Below are 21,229 nucleotides of genomic sequence, written 5' to 3' on the forward strand. Positions count from 1 at the left end.
CTCCTCTCCCAGCTGTTACTGGAAACATTTATGTCAGCAGAAGCAAATATTTTCTTTGGCCAGTTAGGACCTCCATCCCTCTCATTTTGCCCCTCCTCCTTCCCATTTGTATAAAAGGGGGCATGGGATTCTCCACAGACTTACATGAGGGACACCAGAGCTCTTTCCTGCACCTCCCAGTAAGGGTTTGCCAGCAACTCATTGAAAAACCAAGATGGTAAATGGAATGCTTTGGGGATGGTTGGTGCACAATTTTTTCTTTAATCTAGATTAGGTTTAAATGGTGGAAAGGGAGATTTGTGTGTGGAGAGGGGGTGTGCAAAGGCATTCAGAATTATGAGGATGAAGTACCTCACTTGCTGAGGCTTTCTCAGACTCCAGGCTTATCTGAAGGCTTATCCACCCTTACTTTTCCTCTGCTTTTTCCAGGCACAGTCTGTGCTTTGCAGCAGGGGTAGGCAACCTAAGGCCCAGGGGCAGGATGCAGCCCAATCGCCTTCTCAATCCGGCCCCCGGACAGTCCAGGAGTTTTAACATGAGTAGAATGTGTCCTTTTATTTAAAATGCATCTCTGGGTTATTTGTAGGGCATATGAATTTGTTCATATTTCCCCCCAAAATATAGTCCAGCCCACCACATGGTCTGAGGGACGGTGGGCTGACCCACGGCTGAAAAAGGTTGCTGACCCTGCTTTATAGCTTTAGAGCTCACATTTGGGGATCAAATCCAAAGCTGGGATGGCTTTTCTAATTCTGGAACCGTCCCTCTTAAAAATCCCTCTTAAGAATAGAGCCATATCTCTTGCAGAACTCAACACTATCCTGGTCTAATAACATTTAACGTGATTTTCCTGTTCCCGGTTCTGGTCTGAACTTATCAATGAATATCTCCGGAAGACGTAGAACTCTTCTAGCTGTTCTTGTAAACATTTTTGTCATCAGAAGCAAATGTTTCCTTCTGATGCAAGCATTTCCTTCCCCCGTTAGGACCTCCATCCCTCTCATTCTGCCCCTCCTCCTTCCCATTTGTATAAAAGGGGGCATGGGATTCTCCACAGACTTACAGGAGGGACCCCAGAGCTCTTTCCTGCACCTCCCAGTAAGGGTTTGCCAGCAACTCATTGAAAAACCAAGATGGTAAGTAGAATGCTTTGGAGACAGTTGGCACACAACTTTTTCTTTGATCTAGATTATGTTTAAATGATGGAAAGGGAGATTTGTGGTGTGGAAAGGGGGTGTGCAAAGGCATTCAGAATTATGAGGATTGAGTATCTCAGCTGCTGAGGCTTTCTCAGACTCCAGGCCTATCATACTCAGAGTAGATCCATTGAAATTGATGGACAAGACTAACTTTGGCACATTAATTTCAGTGGCTCTACTCTGACTAAAATTTAGTCACATAGAATCCATTTTTAAACAGAACGAGAGATTCTACATATAAATATATGATAGCATCATGTTGAACGATGTGTGTGTCTCTTTTGCAGAAAATCCTCTTGAGCCTGACTGCCTTGTCTTTGACACTTGCCTTGTGTCAGGGATCCTGTTTCATGGTTCTGCACAAAGCAGAGATTAAAGATGGTAAGTAAACAGCAACGTAATGTTAATATGTAACCTATTCATGGCCAAATAATTATTTAATGTTTGAAAAATGTGTTCCTGACTAGAGATGAGGGGGAAATGCATTCATATTTTAGCATACACCTACCAAATCTGCTCTTGCAGAACCAGAACACAGACCAAAGTGCAGCTACCTTCAAAATCTACACTTCTCTGGATGTTGTGATGCTGCTCAGAGTCTAAAATGACCTGACGCTGCTCCCGTCTCATCTTCTCATTGATGAGTCCCTGCTTAAGCTCTTACTTTTATTATGTATTTTGTGTTTTTTAGGTTGTGAACTGCCCTGAGGATGGTATATAAATAGTAATAATAATAACTGGTAGAAATTGAAACGGACAGATTTCCCATCCACAGGGCACCCCATTCACTCCCACCCTGTTTTAAGCTTGGAACCACCGTCTGCAGACGCAAGCAGGAGACTGCATGGCCGCAGTATAAGCAAGACAGATGCCCAGGGAGAGAAATCCTATACATTTAACATCAGCCCCCAAACAGCTCGTGAAATCAGAAGCTGCTGCTCAGCACAATGCAGAGACTGCGCAAGAGAAGACATGGGGAAATCGCATGTCCCATGTCTCCCAAATGTTTGCAGCTGAATTAAAATTGGAAGCTCCCATTCTCTTAAGAACATAAGGGGAGCCTGGCTGCAGGATCAGGCCAATGGCCCATCTAGTCCAGCTTGCTGTTCTCACAGTGGCCAAAGAGATGAATCAATGGGAAACTCACCAGCAAGACCTGAGCGCAGAAGCACTCTCCCCACTTGTGATTCCCATCCCGGCAGCTGGGATTATTCAAACTCCCACCGGCACTATTTAAAACTTTCCGGAAAACCCACATCACCGCTGAACACACAGCAGCAGCACGAACACAGGACCTCTCCTCTTGCTCTGCTTACACATTTCTCCCTTCAAACTGGTTCCTAGAGAAATCCCGCTAGCTCCTAAGTTTTGCGAAAGGTACTGCCCGCTGGGTTATTCCACAAGAGACACCTCACCTCCGGGTTGCTGAAGATCTGCCAGAGATCGTTGTGCAGGTGGCTTGTCTGATAAGTCTCCAGCGAGAGGATATGGCCAAACTGTTGCTGATTCGTCACAAAGAGGAAGATGCCCTGCAAATGAGGAGAACCGTTGCTCACAATTGAAAACTAGTATCCCGTGAAGCCAATCTACCCTGTGGTTTCTTTTCCCAGTTGGCCTAATCTGTGGTTTTCCTCCCCACTATTCCAGAACAACACAGCTTCTTGCCCAGGAGTGTAGTGGCAAATTCAGAAGTGCAGGGTTGCTTCATGATAGCCACAGCTATGCCCCCTTCTAAGATTATGCAACCTTCTAAGAATATCCAATAATTAGGGACGCATTGCAACAATCAGTGCAGATCTCAATGCACTGCCTGTCAGCTAGATCTACTATTTTCTGTGCACATACACAGAACCTTAGCATTGCAGATTTGGAAGGGACCCCAAGAGTCATCTAGTTCAACCCCCTCCAATGCAGGGGTAAATTATGAGTGCTCCAATATCTTCTTTTGGAGAGACTTAAGTTGCCAACAAAGGTCCGTATAGTTAAAGCTATGGTTTTCCCAGTAGTGATGTATGGAAGTGAGAGCTGGACCATAAAGAAGGCTGATCGCCGAAGAATTGATGCTTTGGAATTATGTTGCTGGAGGAGACTCTTGAGAGTCACATGGACTGCAAGAAGATCAAACTTCTCCATTCTGAAGGAAATCAGCCCTGAGTGCTCACTGGAAGGACAGATCCTGAAGCTGAGGCTCCAAGACTTTGGCCACCTCATGAGAAGAGAAGACTCCCTGGAAAAGACCCTGATGTTGGGAAAGATGGAGGGCACAAGGAGAAGGGGACGACTGAGGACGAGATGGTTGGACAGTGTTCTCAAAGCTACCAGCATGAGTTTGACCAAACTGCGGGAGGCAGTGGAAGACAGGAGTGCCTGGCATGCTCTGGTCCATGGAGAGACAAGAAGAGTCAGACACGACTAAACAACAACAAAAGTTGCTTTTTCTGCAAAGTTCCATTTGCAGAACTTGCACACTTTTCTCTTGAAACAGAAGCATACAGGACAGCTCCAACTCCTTGCTGCTCTTCTCCAGAGTATCCCCAGGAGCTGATCCTCACTTCCTTTCCCTCTAGCTCCAATCAGCACCAAAGGGTGAGGAGATTCCTTCTCAGAGGCTAAAAAAGCTCCTCTTTCATGCTGGTTCGGTGGCTCTAGGATGCGGAAGGCAAGTACCCTGCTGCAGAGATAACAACAGCAATTTGCACACCCACCCCAACCCTGCACCACAACGCTTCTGTTCTTGCCACACCAACCTGTTCCCGGATGTTGTGGCAGAAAGCCATGTCTGCATCTAGCTTGCCGCTGTGGAAAAAGTCGGTCTGAGCGAGCTGCGATCTCAGGATGCTACCTTTTATCAGGTAGACGCTAGAGGTGTATGGGACGTTCCACAGGCCACTGAAAAAGGGGGGCGGGGAGAAAGAATTAGGCATGAAGGCGCATTAACCACCCCCAAGGCCTTTTACCACATACAGTTATTAAGGCTGCCATTATTATTACTTTTAGTTTCATCAGCTACCGTATTTTTCCGTGTATAAGACGAGGCAAAAATTGGGGGTTGCGGATAGTGAATGCAGAGGGGGGACGTGCGGTTAATGGCAGCAGCAAGCTGGAGATTGGCAGTGACAATTGGGCAGGTGATTGGCGGCTGTGGCGAGGTAGGCAGGTGATTGGTGGCTGCAGCAAGTGAGCGGGTGGGCTGGAGAGCAGGCAGACAATTGGCAGCCGCGGCAAGGTGTGTGATTGACAGTGGCTGTGGCAAGTGATCAGTAGTGGCAGGCAGGCGGGTGAGCAATTGGCGTAAGTGACCTCCCCCACCCGCCCCAAAAAAGCTAAACAACTTAATTTCTTAATTTGGGGTTTAAAAAAATAGGGGTCATCTTATACATGGGGGTGTCTTATACACGGAAAAAATACGCTATATTCTGATTTTTAAAATTGCTCCATCAATTAAAAAACGGATTCAAAAATCAGCCAAAGAAGCAGCATTGCTGCTTTCTTTCTTTCTTTCTTTTTTTTTGCAAATTAAATTTTTATTGATTTTCAGTACACATACATACATTCATAAATTACACACATATAGGTTACATATTTAACTTAGGCTCTATCATGCCTCTGACTTCCCTCCATTTCTTTGGTAAGTATCAAATAAAGTTCTAATATCACGTACTCTATATATCTTATTATCAACTACACGCTGTAAGAGTTATTCCAACCCTACCAGTGTCTTCAAAGATTTACAATTGTTTCTTATATACATCAAATATTTACTCCAATTTTCTTGAAACTTCTGCTCGTCCTGATCTCTTAATTTTCCTGATAGTCTGGCCAGTTCTGCGTAGTCCATCATTTTAACCTGCCAGTCCATTATATTCGGTATTATGTCTGTTTTCCAATTCTGAGCTAACATATTTCTGGCTGCTGTCATGGCATATAAAAAGAGGTTTTTATCTTTTTTTTCAATTTCCTTTCCAATCAATCCCAGTAGAAAAGCTTCAGGTCTTTTTGGGAAAGTATATTTAAAGATTTTTTTAAGTTCCTTAGCAGCATTGCTGCTTTCAACTGTGGAGGCAGAAAACAGCCATCCTGGCTGGTAGCCCTCAATAGTCCTCTTCTCCATGAATTTGTCTTCTTTTAAAGCTAGTGGTCATTGTAGCAGGAACCCCCCCACCCCAATCATTCAGTTTGTACAAACTTCACACACTCACACTCACACACTACATATGCCACACTTCTGTTATAAATTCATAGAAAAATCAACCATACATCGGATTTGCACTGTTCCATTTTTGTTTTACTCCATATGACAAGGACTATCAAAGGGGGGTGGCTTGGTTCTGGTCAGCCATAATCCCTTCACCATCCCAGCACATCCACAGGAGCCCTGCCCAGTTGCTATGTCAACCCTGATGATCCCAGACAGAAGACCATCAAGATCACAAAGAACTTGCATATGGGAGTGGATTCAGCATGGACTGAAACAAAGGACAATGATCAGATCTTCCCTCTGGGGGCAGGAAACTGCAAACTCCCCTTTGTCTCCTGGAAGTGACTCATGGGGAGGGGGAAAGGAGGAACCAGCCAGGTGACAGGACACTCAGGTTACCACCACAACTCCTCCCTCAACCCCTCCTTTCTGTAATGTATGCATGATGTTTCTGGGGGTGGGTTTGACCTAGAGGATGGGAATTTCAAAAGTTTTTATAAGGTCTTGCACACCATCTTTCTGGGTCTTTCCTCTCTCCTGCAAGTGAGGGGAACACCCTGTTGCAACAGTTCAATAAAGGCCAAGCCTACAGGCTGCTGTTTTGCTCCAAGTTATCCTGGTTGGTGTCTTTGTTTTTGTCCAAGGGAGCCCTCGGATTTTTCCGGTAACATCATCATGTGAGCATGTCCCATAGTTTAATGATGTGCTGCATGAAGAAGCGTTTTCTTTTATCCACCCTGAATCTTACAACATTCAGCTTCTTGGATGCCCACGAGTTCTCATGTTCTGAGAGAGGGAGGAAAACTTTCCCCTATCCGCTTACTCCGTGCTATGCAAAATTTTAAACCCCTTTGTCATGTCACCTCTCACTCGCCTTTTCTCTAAACTATAAAATCCAAAATGCTGCAATCTTTCTTCATAGGGAATCACTCAATCCATGATGTTGGCTTGTTTGAAACTAGTCACGGTTCAAGTTCATGCTAACCATGGTTTGCTTGGTCCAGGTGTGATTAAGCAAAACCAGAGGCAGAAGCTCCGGAGAGAAAAGGTTGTGAGCCTGCAGCTCGTTCCTACTCATGGACTGTTGTTATAAGAATTCTGAGGTCTCAAATATAGAATAAATGTTCATAACTGTACAAGGAAAACACATACATATGTATATAAACCATGTGTCTGAAATAGAACAGGAGAGCAATCCTGAAGCCATTTTGACTCTCCAATTTGAGAAATATTTCTCTGCAAGGAAGAAGGAAATGGGAAAAAAATTCCTATTGGCTTTGGACTGTAGGAGCTTACACCTCCCTGCAAATACAGTCTGGCAAGTATCTGTTAAGCTCAGCAAACTCAATATGCGTAAGAAATTCAGGAACTACCTTTTTATTTTATTTTTATTTTTATTTGAGATTTACCATCTCAAAGGAATGGCCAGGCTACCCTGAAAATGCAATCAAGTAAGGCATTCTCACGTATTCTGGCAGACAGGAGAGAAGCAACACTCTGAAATTTCTGCTGGAGACCACCTCCTACTGTGATGTATGTATGATGTTTTGGGGGGTGGTCTTGGGCTACAGGGTGGGCAAAGTCTTTATAGGGGCTTGCACACCATTGCTCTGGGTCTTTCCTACCTCCTTGCAATGAGGGGAGGGAACTCTGTTGCAACAGAAAAATAAAGATCTGTCTTGCTTTCTGTGGATCTTGCCTCCATCCATTCATCTCTGACTGATCATGGACTTAGGGGACTCAGTCCCTTGGGGAGTTGGGCAGCAAAAGGCAAACTCCCTGTTTTTTCTACAACACTTTGTGCTAAACTATGGTTTAGTGTGACATGGAGAAGCAGCCAAAGCTTTGTTGAAATCCTTCATGGTACTCACATCCGGCGTCCCTGGACGATATCCACATAGTCCTCTGAGCGGGCATAGTAACCGTCGGCACTGAGGGCCCCCCAGAAATTTGACCACAGCTTCCCAAGATGACTCACAAGTGGGGCAATCACAAATCTAGGAGGTGGGGGTTAAGGAAGGCACAGAAAAGAATGGGATATTAGTGTGCATATGAACCCAAAACATGGGGAGGTACTTTTGCTTGTATAGAGGTGGGAAACAGTGGGATGAAAGTGTTAAGGAAAAATCTAGGTGCAAGGCTGCTCAGTCACCCAGCTCGTCAGGCAGAGCCCGCGGGTCCCTGCGGAATAAATGAAGGAGTCCAGCCAACCGGAGCAAATAGCTGTAGACCAAAGTTTATTGTGCAATAGGTTCAAAGAGCAAATTTTGAACCCAGAGGAAGGGGTGACAAAGACTTTTAAAACTTTCCCACCACATCCCAGAATACAGTTCGAAGGGGAGGGGTTAACCTTGGCAAACAGGTCCAGACAAGTCCTTGGTACAAGATTAGCATAAGCAGACATGGCGGGGCAAGACTCAGGTATAAGATTAGCATAGACAAATATGTCTTAGGTACCCACCACCCAAAAGTACAATAGAAGTTCCTTTGCATGTCTGGAGCCTGAGGCGAGTCAGGTGATGAGATTTGGCTTCCTTTGGCTAACAACGGAGCCCAGCAATTGTCACCTCTGAGAACTTCCTGGAGTCCTTTTGCAAGGGGAAAATAGCTTTGGAATGGGGGGGAACTGGGAAAGGAGATGATTTTATATTATTTTTAAAACTAGGTGACTTTCCTGAGCTGTCAAGTTGGAAGGATATATTCAGGCATAATATTTGTAATATTTAACTTTAAAGATGTGCCCCACCTGTAATTTCCGTAACAAAAGGCAAGATATTCCCAGGTCTATTTGGCCCAAGATTAACTTCAGAACATGCATAAAATAAAGCCAAGTACATTTGCATAACTTCTCCAAGATTGTGGCATTTACTAAGCGAAAGGAACTATGCAGGACAATGAACTTCCAACTCTGGAAAACCTTACTCAGCAACTCCTCTGGGTTTTGATAGCCAGCCAAGCAGTTTCAAGCACATTTCCTCTTCCATAGGGGATAGAAACTTGAATCTTTTAAAGATTTGAAATACGAAAGCAGAGTCGCTCGGAAAACTGGAGTCCGTATCTCTTCCCCCCACCCCCAAACTCACACAAAATGGTGGAGTGGAGTGGGGGCACCTTGAATAATAGAACTGTATAGTTGGGAACTCCTGCAATGCAGGAATCATGTCGAAAATTAACAATCCAGTCCAAACGGAGACAGACTGTTGCATCAAGAGAGGTTTGTTTCAATCTGGCAGCTGCATCCAGATGTGGAACGCGGAAGGACCACACCTTCTCCCTAAACTTGCCTAAGGCACCCACAGAACAGGAAGCTGAGATAAGGGACTCACTTGTTCTGTTCGATCAAGATCCGCAGTGCATCAGGGTTCTTCAGCACCACTTTGGCATCCACGCTGAAGTAATATTCACAGACTGGGTCTTGCCTGCACAGGTCCCTAAAGAGGCAATAAGCAGGCAGATCAGTCAGTCAGCCAGTCAGTCCGTGGCTGGCTCAAGAGGTTTTAAAGGGCAGATACTATCAAGAGTCACTGCCTATACCTTGGCCATCTCTCACCAGCAAACAAAAGGTCAGAAGCGTTACAGCATCAGGAGAGATAAAAAGGTAAAGGGACCCCTGACCATTAGGTCCAGTCGTGGCCAACTCTGGGGTTCTGGCGCTCATCTCGCTTTATTGGCCGAGGGAGCCGGTGTACAGCTTCCAGGTCGTGGCCAGCAAGACTAAGCCGCTTCTGGCAAAGCAGAGAAGCACAGAAACGCCGTTTACTTTCCTGCCGGAGCGGTACCTATTTATCTACTTGCACTTTGATGTGCTTTTGAACTGCTAGGTTGGCAGGAGCAGGGACCAAGCAACGGGAGCTCACCCCATCGGGGGGATTCAAACCGCCGACCTTCTGATCAGCAAGTCCTAGGCTTTGTGGTTTAACCCACAGTGCTACTTGCGTCCCTACCAGGAGAGATAGTATGGTATAATTATTAAGAGTACTGGGCTAGGACCTGGGAGGCCCGGGTTCAAATCGCCACTCGGACATGAAGCTTACTGGGTGACCACTCTCAGCCTCGCCTACCTCACAGGGTTGTTGTGGGGAGAGAACGAGGGGGCCAGGAGAACAATGTGTGCCACCTTGAGCTTAATAATAATAATAATTGGCTTACATGCCCATGTTCCGGCCATCAGCATTCTCCACATGGTCATCCAGCCCAACCACTTTAACAGAGCGGTATTCTTGCCCGTGTTCGTTCACAAACTCCTCTACCTGGTCGAGGTGATGCTCCTCCTGGACACAACAACACAAAGCAGAACGCCTTATACCAGAGCTATGGCTGGTCTGGTCAAAACAGCCATGCTCACCAGCTGAGAGCTCAAAGGAGCAAAGGCTTCTGGGAGGAGAACGGCCCTCCCTAAGGATGGGACGAAGGCGCTCACCTGATTGTGGATGAAAAGCTGTTTCCGTTTCTTGGGGTAGCGCAGCTTCCGCAGGCGCTGGAAGAACGGGGTGAGGAACGGGGTGGGCTGCTCGACAAAGATGCCAATCAGGACCACAGGTAGCACATCTTCCTGCGTTCAGGTACGAGGGGAGAAAAGACAAGACTACATAAATAAGGCGAGACAGACCAAGACAGCCAGCCGTGATGAGCAACCTATATTTTCAGATAGGAATGTCAACATATGCTGGATCAGGCCGAAGGCTTGCTTCAGCAATAGAGAGCCCCTTTCAGCCTGAGGGCCACATTCTCTTCTGGGCAACATTCTGGGGGCCAGATACCAGTGGTGGGCAGGGCCAGAGGCAAAAGTGGGCAGAGCGACGAGTGTGAATTTCACCTTTCTACAGTGGGTTAGTTTCTACACACAAACCGCTCTGTCCTCCGTCCAGACAAGCAAGACCAGGGTTCGAGGATGCATGTTCTCTGCTCTTGGCCATTACTGGGGTCCAAAGATTACACACATGAAGGTGATGGATGGCTTGTGAAGGACCCTAAGTAAGAGGCAGGCAGGGAAGGGAAGATCTCCCAGGGTGGGAGGGTGGGGGAAGAAAGGAAAGCTCCCAGGTGAGAGCTGGGAGTGCCCACCTCTTTCTGTGTGAGAACTCCCTTTGAGACGGACCCTCCATTTTCTTTTCTCTTTTTGTTTTTATTTAGAATCATGGAGTCACAGAACTGTAGATTTGGAAGGGAGCACGAGGGCCACCTACGCCAACCACCCACAATGCACTTTTTTTTTAACCCAATGTGGGGCTCGAACCCACAGCCCTGAGATGAAGAGTCTCATGCTCTACCAACTGAGCCATCCACTTTGATCCAAATAGCAACTGGACAGCAAAGCTAATTTCCTTTCTCTTCTTGTATTATGAAAGAGCTTCAACAAAATCTCTCTTTCAAATCAGAACCAGTGAAGGCAGTGAAAGTCCTGGAGGCGGTTGGAGGATGGATGGCGGCTAACAGATTGAGGTTGAATCCTGACAAGACAGAAGTACTGTTTTGGGGGGACAGGGGGTGGGCGGGTGTGGGGGATTCCCTGGTCCTGAATGGGGTAACTGTACCCCTGAAGGACCAGGTGCGCAGCCTGGGAGTCATTTTGGACTCACAGCTGTCCATGGAGGCGCAGGTCAAATCTGTGTCCAGGGCAACTGTTTACCAGCTCCATCTGGTACGCAGGCTGAGACCCTATCTGCCCGCAGACTGTCTCGCCAGAGTGGTGCATGCTCTGGTTATCTCCCGCTTGGATTACTGCAATGCGCTCTAGGTGGGGCTACCTTTGAAGGTGACCCGGAAACTACAACTAATCCAGAACACGGCAGCTAGACTGGTGACTGGGAGCGGCTGCAGAGACCACATAACACCGGTCTTGAAAGACCTACATTGGCTCCCAGTATGTTTCCGAGCACAATTCAAAATGTTGGTGCTGACCTTTAAAGCCCTAAATGGCCTTGCTCCAGTATATCTGAAGGAGCGTCTCCACCCCCATCGTTCTGCCCGGATGCTGAGGTCCAGTGCAGAGAGCCTTCTGGCGGTTCCCTCATTGCGAGAAGCAAAGCTACAGGGAACCAGGCAGAGGGCCTTCTCGGTAGTGGCGCCCGCCCTGTGGAACGCCCTCCCATCAGATGTCAAAGTGATAAGCAACTACCTGACATTCAGAAGACATCTTAAGGCAGCCCTGTTCAGGGAAGTTTTTAATGTGTGATATTTTAGTGTATTTTTGGTTTTATGGAAGCCGCCCAGAGTGGCTGGGGAAACGCAGCCAGATGGGTGGGGTACAAATAATAAATTATTATTATTATTATTGGGGGGAAAGGAAGAAATGCACTGGGGTAAAGCAACCTCGCTACATTTTAAGCCACTTAAAGTAGGAAATGGGACGCGGGTGGCGCTGTGGGTTAAACCACAGAGCCTAGGACTTGCCGGTCAGAAGGTCGTGGTTCGAATCCCAGCGACGGGGTGAGCTCCCGTTGCTCGGCCCCTGCTTCTGCCAACCTAGCGGTTCAAAAGCACGTCAAAGTGCAAGTAGATAAATAGGAACCGCTCCGGCGGGAAGGTAAATGGCGTTTCCGTGCGCTGCTCTGGTTCGCCAGAAGCGGCTTAGTCATGCTGGCCACATGACCCGGAAGCTGTACGCCGGCTCCCTCAGCCAATAACAAGAGATGAGCACTGCAACCCCAGAGTTGGCCACAACTGGACCTAATGGTCAGGGGTCCCTTTACCTTTAAAGTAGGAAAGGATGCATTTCAAGCGAAGCAAAATAACTCAATGGGGGTGTGAAGGAGAGGAGGGGTGTGTGGCCTGGAAATACGGGGTGCAGCCAGATGTTTCTGATTGTAATACTGTCCTTTATACAACTTTGCAATACTGGTTATGAGAGTGTGGCTTATAAGTATCAAAATAAATAAATTAAAAATAAGAGAGAGGTTCCGGTGATCCACTTGAGGCCCCTGGAGGTGAGGTTCCCCATCCAGGTTCCAGAATCCTATTTCTAACATTGGCCAACTAGGTACAGTGGTACCTCAGGTTAAGTACTTAATTCGTTCTGGAGGTCCGTTCTTAACCTGAAACTGTTCTTAACCTGAAGCACCACTTTAGCTAATGGGGCCTCCTCCTGCTGCTGCGCCGCCGGAGCACAATTTCTGTTCTCATCCTGAAGCAAAGTTCTTAACCTGAGGTACTATTTCTGAGTTAGCGGAGTCTATAACCTGAAGCGTATGTAACCTGAAGCGTATGTAACCCGAGGTACCACTGTACTTCTAGGAAACTCACCAGCACAACATGAAGGCAACAGACCAGGAACCGGGTGTCATGGGGACTACACCAGCTCCTATCAGCCCAAGCCAGCAGGGCCACTGGTCGGGGATGATGGGAACTGTTGCCCAGCAAAATTAGGAGGACCACAGCTTTCCCATCCTTCCATCACAAGGCGGCAAGAGTCGCGATGGGGATAGCTAGTGGGCAGTGATGGCAAGTGACAGCCTCATCCCAGGAAGGAGAACCTGTAGCCTACAATGCCCTGCTGGGACTCCAGCTTACACCAGCTCCAACCAGAATGGGCAATGGCTGGGAATGGGGATGGTGGGAGTTTTAGCAGAGGTAGCTAGGCGCAGCTATGGCAAGAGACGGTCTAGCTCAGCGAGTGGAGAATGTGTGTGATTCTCTGGTTGTTGTCTAACTCCCACCAGCCAGCACGGCTGATGAACAAGGCATGATGGGGGTTGGAGTCCGAAACAGGGCCCACAGGTATCCCAGCCTCCCCAACAAGCCAGCTGGTCCTTACTTTCAGGTCTGCGAGGCTCTTCAAGCTTTCGTTGCAAACCGTGCAGCCCATCTCAAAGGTCCAGGTCCGAGGGATGTAGTTCCCCAGGTAGTTCAGCTGCAGCTTTTGAGGAGAGAGAAAGATTCCCAGATCTTTAGTCGCAAAGCTGGGACGGAAACACTCGCTTTGCTCTGTTAAGTCTGCAAGCGAGGACATCTTTCCTTCTAGTCTCAGAACACGAAACTGGATCGTTCCAAAGGCCCATCTTGTTCTCCAAGTGGCTGCCCAGGTGCTCCAAAAATAGAAGTCTGCAAGCGGGGCCCGAGTTCAAGAAGCGCTCTCCTCTCCTTGGGACACTTTAGAGAAAAGGCGAGTGAGAGGCGAGATGGGAGAAGTTTACAGAATTATGCATGGCATGGAGAGAAAAAGTTTTTTCTCCCTCTCTTGTGACACTAGAAATCACAGCCGAAGGTTCAGGACAGATGAAGTCCTTCTTCCCGCAGTGCAGGGTTAAACTGTGGAACTCACTGCCACAGGAGGCAGTGGTGGCCACGCACCTGGATGGCTTTAAAAGAGGATCAGCCAAATTCATGGAGGAGGATAGGGCTTTTGATGGCTCCGAGCCACGATGGCTCTGCTTCCACCGTCAGATGCTTCTGAATGCCAACTGACGGAAACCACAGGAGAGGAGAGAGCTCTTGTGGTCAGATCCTGCTTGAGGGTTTCCCACAGGTCAGCCACTGTGAGACTAGATGGGCCACTGATCTGATCCAGCAGCTAGGCTCTGTTTAGGTCCCTATGGTTCTGGAACACCCTGACTGGCCTTACCTTGGTGGGGCCGTTGCCATGAATGACAACCGCGAGGGTGTCAAATGCGAGGTTCCGTGCTCTCACGCACCCGTTCTCAAACTTCAGGACCACCTCATCTTAAAAAAAAAGAGGGAGAGAACAGAAGGGAACAATGAACTACCATGCTTTTCCGTGTACAGTGGTACCTCTGGTTACGTACTAAATTTGTTCCGGAGGTCCGTTCTTAACCTGAAACTGTGCTTAACCTGAAGCACCACTTTAGCTAATGGGGCCTCCTGCTGCCACCGCGCTGCCAGAGCACGATTTCTGTTCTCTCTCTTTTTAAAGATATTTATTAAGATTTTCAAAATATTACAAAATGAAAAAAGAAAAATACAAAATAAAAATAGTTAAAAACAATTCAATCTTTCCGTTACTTATCTTTCATTTGCTTGTTTCCAGGACCTCCTCGCACCTCCCTTTTTTGTATTCCAATTCAGTTTGTTAGTTCAGCAAATCCTTCCCTTCTTGTTATCCTAGTCTTTAATCTTAAAATATTGTAACATTAAATTTTTACCTATTAATAATCCATTTTTCATATTCCCTTATAATATTACAGCTAAAAACCACTTAATTTCTATCCAACATCATTCTAACATTCATTAATTTTGCAGTATTTCTGTAAATAGTCTTTTTCCGTTCTTTCTTTCTTTCACCAATTAATCATCCACTTTTACTTTATTTAATCTTAGTTACAGATAGGTAGCCGTGTTGGTCTGCCATAGTCAAAATAAAAAATTCCTTCCAGTAGCACCTTAAAGACCAACTAAGTTAGTTGTTGGTATGAGCTTTCGTGTGCAAGCACACTTCTTCAGATACACTGAAACAGAAGTTGCCAGATCCTTCTACAGTGGTGCCTCGCAAGACGAAATTAATTGGTTCCGCAAGTTTTTTCTTCTTGCGAGTTTTTCGTCTTGCGAAGCACGGTTTCCCATAGGAATGCATTGAAAATCAATTAATGCTTTCCTAGGGAAACCGCTTGCCAGGCTGGCGGTGCGGAGAAGGGCTTTTCTCCCCACCGCAAGCCTTCAGGACAGGTACGGGAACAGAGGGGAAGGCGCGCAGCGCTTTCCCTCTGTTCCCGGGGCTTGCGTGGGAGGAGGGTTTTTCCTCCCCACCGCCAACATTCAGAACAGCATTCTGAATGTTGGCGGTGGGAAGGAAAACCCTCCTCCCACCCCAAGTCTTCAGGAAAGCCATCCGAAGCTGGGCGGCGGGAGGAGGCGTTCCCCCCCCCGCCCGGCATCGGAGCTTCGTTCCGATGCCGGGCGGCGGGAGGAGGCGTTCCCCCCCGCCCGGCATCGGAGCTTCGTTCCGATGCCGGGCGGCGGGAGGAGGCGTCCCCCCCCGCCCGGCATCGGAGCTTCGTTCCGATGCCGGGCGGCGGGAGGAAGTCCGAGGACAGTGGGGAAGACGCGCTGCGCTTCCCTGCTGTCCCGGAGATTTCCCTATGGGCTGTCGTCTTGCGAAGCAAGCCCATAGGGAAATTCGTTTTGCGAAGCGCCTCCAAAACGGAAAACCCTTTCGTCTAGCGGGTTTTCCGTCTTGCGAGGCGTTCGTCTTGCGGGGTACCACAGTATATAGTGAGAAGGTGGGGAGGGGTATTACTCAGAAGGGTGGTGGGAATGGGTGATTGGCAGATAGCTGAGATGAGCCTGTTGATGACTCTTAACGACTGCAATAGGTCTTACAGGAAAAGGCAAGGGGTGAGAAGGTGAAAAATGGCTTAGCCTTGTATAATGAGATAAGAATCCAATGTCTTTGTTCAGACCAGGTCTCTCCATGGTTTTAAGTTTGGTAATGAGTTGCAATTCAGCAGCTAACCCCTTGCCTTTTCCTGTAAGACCTATTGCAGTCGTTAAGAGTCGTCAACAGGCTCATCTCAGCTATCTGCCAATCACCCATTCCCACCACCCTTCTGAGTAATACCCCTACCCACCTTCTCACTATATAGAAGGATCTGGCAACTTCTGTTTCAGTGTATCTGAAGAAGTGTGCATGCACACAAAAGCTCATACCAAGAACTAACTTAGTTGGTCTTTAAGGTGCTACTGGAAGGAATTTTTTATTTTTATTTAATCTTATTTCTCTTAAAACTTATATATCTAAGCTTATTCTTAAAACGTTTCCCCTAGGGTCAGAAAAAATTCCATTCCACGATTTTCCCATCTCTCATTAAAAGATAAAAGAAAAAAACAAAACATATTATAATATATACATTTTAAATTCCCAATTTTCTTTCACCAACTCCCCTCCCCGGTTTCAGCACCTAGCGATAGTTCCATCAATCTTGGAAGACCATCAACCCGGAGATCTTAAGTCCGAGGCTCTTAAATCTCTTTCATGTCCCCTCTGCCGGTCTTTTTGGTAGTCTTTGGTGAAGATCTCGGTGAAGCTCCAACCCGTTGGTAGTCATATTCCTTCTTAGCAGGTATGCCAGACTTCCGTAGTTAGAAATAGGGCCTATAGGATATTCCAAATCTTGTTTCACACTCCTTTCAAATCCAAAGGCCCTAAAAACTCCAGCCTCCGCCTGACTCAGATTTGTGTCCCAAAAGTCATTTAATCTCCACATAGGGTGATCTCTCCATCTTTCATTTTCCAAACCAAGCCAGGCTTCCATCTCCAAAAACTGGCTCCTCCTAGTTGCCATCATGTAAGGCCTCAAGTTATAGTCCACCATTTGCCTCTGTAGGGTTACGGCTCCCCCTTGCATCACTTTAATCACAACAGATTCCTCCTTCTCAGATTCTTCAATTTGTTCAGTTCGAAAAGATTCTTGTGCCGGATTCTTGTCAACTTCTTTACTAATGCCCACTTTTGTTCCCAAGGTTACAACATTGGTAGCCATAACATTTATCTGGTCTTGCAGCTTTCCCAACAAATAAAATGTTCTATTCAATTGACACTCGACTTCCTTCCCGACCGCCATCCTTAAGAAGTCCAAGGTCAAAACTAATTTCTCAGAACTTTTATCTTAAACAATTTCCCAGCTGCATCCTTACGACAGTATCCCAGAGCTCCCTCTAGAGCACGGGTGTCAAACACAAGGCCCGCGGGCCGAATCCGGCCCGCCAGACCTCGTCATGTGGCCCATGTAGCCGCTGGCGGCTGCCAGCCTTGACCTTTTATTCTCACTTTGGGGGGGGGGCACAAGAAAGCTGCCTCTTCAGCGCATGCGCGGCAGCCTACAAGCCAGAGAACGTCTGCCCTCTAACGGCGCCAGCCGTTCTACACAGGAAACCTCCACTTTACATGCATTCACACATAGTCCTACAGATACAACCGGCCCTTTGAGGGTGACCAAACTGCTGATGCGGCCCCCGATTAATTTGAGTTTGACACCCCTGCTCTAGAGGGACACAAGTTCCTTTTATCACTCCTTCCAGCACAAAGGTCCCAAACGTAAGATTGTAACGATTCCTTCCTTCTTTTTAAATACTGAAACGGACAGTAGAAACAAAGTCCTTCTTTTATATCTTAATAGCTAGCTTGTATCTTGATAGCTAACTCGACAGCTGTCAGATTTATCCGTCAACGGGCTCTCACAGACCGCTCCCGGTTTTAGGGAAATGGCGCTTCAGTTCCCAAATTTTAACCCTCACCTGCAGGCTTCCCTGCTTCTAAGAAGATATTGATAGTAGTTTCAATCAGTGGAGTTTAGATCCTTTACGTAAGACTTTCCACGACCTTAGTTAACAAGTTCTTTGCTTCAGTTTATTTACAGAAAGGGGAGGTGGACTTCCTGTTTAGACCTTCCCCGATCGGTGCCAATTTAAAAATACTTTAAAAGCCCAATTTCCGTTCTACTCACGGGTTGTTGTTTAAAATCCAATTGTCCACAAGAAAAAGTCAGCGCTCTCCAGCAACGGCTATGCGGCTTCGCTCCGCGAAAAAAGCAGTTGACTCACAGCACCGCGCCACTCACCCCGCTCCGCTCCGAAGCCCGTAAACGGGTCTCCTTGCGAGTTGGGGGGGCGCAAAAGGTGCCCGCCGAGTCCCACGTTCATAGGCTTCACCCGCCTATGATTTCTGTAGGGTCCCCGCTTCGCCGTAGCGGTATAGACCCAATTTCCGCGGAGCTAGTCCCTCCAGATCGGAGGGAGTCCGCCATTAGCTGATGGCGCTAACCCGGAAGTCCGCACAATTTCTGTTCTCATCCTGAAGCAAAGTTCTTAACCTGAAGCACTATTTCTGGGTTAGTGGAGTCTGTAACCTGAAGTGTTTGTAACCTGAAGCGTATGTAACCCGAGGTACCACTGTAGTTATTTCCGCACTTGCTGATTATGACAAAAACATCAAAACAATATGAAGAAATAAGTCATTAATTGCGTATCGGTTGTTGACTTCTTTTTTTAAAAAAAGAAACAAAATAAAACACAATGTTTTGAGAGAGTAACAATCACCTACACCCCCTACGATCTAGTTTTGGTTCCTGCAAAGTTTTTTGTAGCTACTTGCATCAAAAGCTCAGCCAAAACCTGCTTTTGTTCAGGGCATGCAGAGATCAGAGCAGCCAGAAGGATATGGATTAAGAAACTTCCACGATGCCTGACTGCAACTTTGCAAGATGACTTAAGAGGTTGAAACCAACTACTTACAGCAGCCCCACTGAAAATAATGGAACTAAGCTAGTCATGCCCACTCATTTCAAAGGGTCCATTCATTTATTACCATTTATATCCCGTCCTTCCTTCTGAAAGCGCCCAGGACAGCAAGCACTTTTTAAAATTATCAAATAAAATCATTTAACTCCCTGTCAACAGGCAGGGAGTTTCACCGTTAAAAACCTGACTCCTCACAAACCCCAGAACTGAGGTTGCAGAAATGCAAGACACTTCTCCATCTCCTTTCCCAGATGCTCACCTAGGGCTCCATTCAGGTTTTGAAATATCCAACACCTGTGATCCAAAGTGATATTGATGTTTGTCTATGGGAGAGACAAAATAAAATAGAAATCACATTATCGTAAGAGCTGGAAAAGGGGTTTTGAAATTCTGGCTCTTCTCTCTAAAGCAAAACGTCTGTTTACACCAGACAGGTACAAATCGTGGACCACCAAGTCATTTCAATACTGTCCGCTTGTGGGTGGTGGATTTTTAAATTTGGAAAGAGCTCCAGCAAAGGAACAACTTTCAGCTCCCTATTGTTCCTTAGAAGCCTTATCCACCCCACACCTGACATCCTTATGGGCCGAACGGCGAGCATCCTGGTGGCCAAGTTTGGCTGACGGCCACAGGTTCCCAAACAAGTAGCTTTATTTCATTACATATATATAATTTAGGGGTTGTTTGAGCACCCAATAGCTTGTTTTATGTTTTATGTGTATTATATTGATTGTAAATAAAATATTCATTTTTATTAAAATGGGGAGAAAGTAACTACATTTTAAAAAGCTTGCCTGGCACACATGCACACAGCTTCTCTGCGCCCTGAATTTACCCGTTTTTCTGGATCCAAAAAGACTTTCGTATAAAACAGCTGGTCGCTATCACTGCCAAGACCCTCCTAATCTGCTACAAGCTTGTAGAGGTGTGAAGCGTAGCCTATGAACCCTGTCAGGAAGAGAGAGAGATGGAGAGAGAATTAACTTTCCCTTTTTTGCCTTCAAGGTCAAGAAACATTCCAGGCCACATTAAATACCTAAACGCAAGTGTCAACAACTCTGGTTTCTAAAGAATAAGAAATACCGTGTTTTTTGCTCCATAAGATGCACCAGACCGTAAGGCACACCTAGTTTTTGGAGGAGGAAAACAAGAAAACAAATATTCTGAATCCCAGAAGCCAGAACAGCAAGAGGGATCTGGCTTCTGGGATAGCCTCTGGCTGTTCTGTCTTCTGGGATAGCCATGCACAGCCTCTCCTGGGCAGCGGGCAGAAGCCAAGAGAGGCGCGTCGCTGAAGGGGCACTGCGCAAAGAGCGAGAGCTGCGCAGTGCCCCTTCAGTCAAGCGGGAAGAGGAACAGAAGGGGCTCCGTTCCTCCTCCCGCTTCGCTGAAGGGGCGCTGTGCAGCTCTCCCTCTCTGCGCAGTGCCATTCGCTCCATAAGACGCACTAACATTTCCCCTTACTTTTTAGGAGGAAAAAAGTGCGTCTTATGGAGCGAAAAATACGGTAAGTTCATGTTGATCTGCAAGAGAAGTGTGCATAAGAACCTAAGAAGTGCCTTCAGCTGGATCAGGCCAATGGCCCATCTAGGCCAGCCTCTGGTTCTCACAGTGGCCAGCTAGATGCCTCTGGGAAGCCCTCAAGGAGGACCTGAGCACCAGAGCCCTCTCCCCTGTGATTTCTCATGGTGTTCGGAAGCATTGCTGCCTCTGATTGTGCAGGCAGAGCATAGCCATTGTGGTGAGTAGCCATCAATAGTTCTCTACTCATCCATGAATTTGTCCAATCCTCTTTTAAAGCCATCTAGGTTGCTAGACATTGGGACGCAGGTGGCGCTGTGGGTTAAACCACAGAGCCTAGGACTTGCCGATCAGAAGGTTGGCGGTTCGAATCCCTGCGACTGGGTGAGCTCCTGTTGCTCGGTCCCTGCTCCTGCCAACCTAGCAGTTCGAAGGCACGTCAAAGTGCAAGTAGATCAATAGGTACCGCTCTGGCGGGAAGGTAAAAGGCATTTCCGTGCGCTGCTCTGGTTCGCCAGAAGCGGCTTAGTCATGCTGGCCACACAACCCGGAAGCTGTACGCCAGCTCCCTCGGCCAATAAAGTGAGATGGGCGCCGCAACCCCAGAGTCGGCCACTATTGGACCTAATGGTCAGGGGTCCCTTTACCTTTACCTTTACTAGGTTGCTAGACATCACTGCCTCCTGTGGAGCCAGTTCCATGCAGACCTCAGTGCTATGCAGAACTCTTCATCATTAAGCAGAAGTGTGTGTTTTTTTAAGAAGTCTGAAAAGGGACTACTACCTAAAGTAATTAAGAATCATTGCTTTTTTTAAAAAAAAAAGCCTACATCTTTCTCAGGGTAGAAGCACATCCCAGACTTACCTCGCTTTTGGTTCTGCTTAGACAAGGCGCTCTGTGTTAACTGGAAATGTTCTATTTCTGTATTAGTTGGCTGAAGGAAATGTATATCCCTTCAGCCATTTTGCAGTTGTAGCTGCACAACGAAGGATCAAGTAATGATTATTTAGTTCAGGGAGAAGGCAGTATCCTTTGCAGACTTGCATTGTGCACCCAGAAAGGGGTAAGCTTCCAGATCTCATTATTATGAAGCACTAGAAAGAACGTTACTAAATTTTGGACA

At 46.9% G+C, this 21,229-nt stretch overlaps 1 protein-coding gene across 1 annotated transcript in view; it reads right to left on the reverse strand.

Annotated features, from left to right (window-relative positions):
• Window positions 1–2,387: 2,387 nt before the first annotated feature.
• Window positions 2,388–21,229, reverse strand: part of LOC310711927 (procollagen-lysine,2-oxoglutarate 5-dioxygenase 1-like) — a 174,431-nt gene continuing 155,589 nt past the window's right edge. Inside the window, exons 5-14 of the mRNA XM_083514427.1 lie at window positions 19,421–19,533; window positions 18,845–18,908; window positions 13,958–14,055; window positions 13,151–13,252; window positions 9,818–9,949; window positions 9,547–9,668; window positions 8,724–8,828; window positions 7,269–7,394; window positions 3,947–4,088; window positions 2,388–2,728 (exon numbers count right to left, since the gene is read on the reverse strand). Of these exons, the coding sequence (XP_083370553.1) occupies window positions 2,561–2,728; window positions 3,947–4,088; window positions 7,269–7,394; window positions 8,724–8,828; window positions 9,547–9,668; window positions 9,818–9,949; window positions 13,151–13,201 (846 nt within the window). The 5' untranslated portion in view covers window positions 13,202–13,252; window positions 13,958–14,055; window positions 18,845–18,908; window positions 19,421–19,533 and the 3' untranslated portion in view covers window positions 2,388–2,560. The remainder of the gene's footprint in view (window positions 2,729–3,946; window positions 4,089–7,268; window positions 7,395–8,723; window positions 8,829–9,546; window positions 9,669–9,817; window positions 9,950–13,150; window positions 13,253–13,957; window positions 14,056–18,844; window positions 18,909–19,420; window positions 19,534–21,229) is intronic.

The sequence above is a fragment of the Podarcis liolepis genome, assembly GCF_965112155.1.
Source record: "Podarcis liolepis genome assembly, chromosome: 7".
Classification (NCBI taxonomy): domain Eukaryota; kingdom Metazoa; phylum Chordata; class Lepidosauria; order Squamata; family Lacertidae; genus Podarcis; species Podarcis liolepis.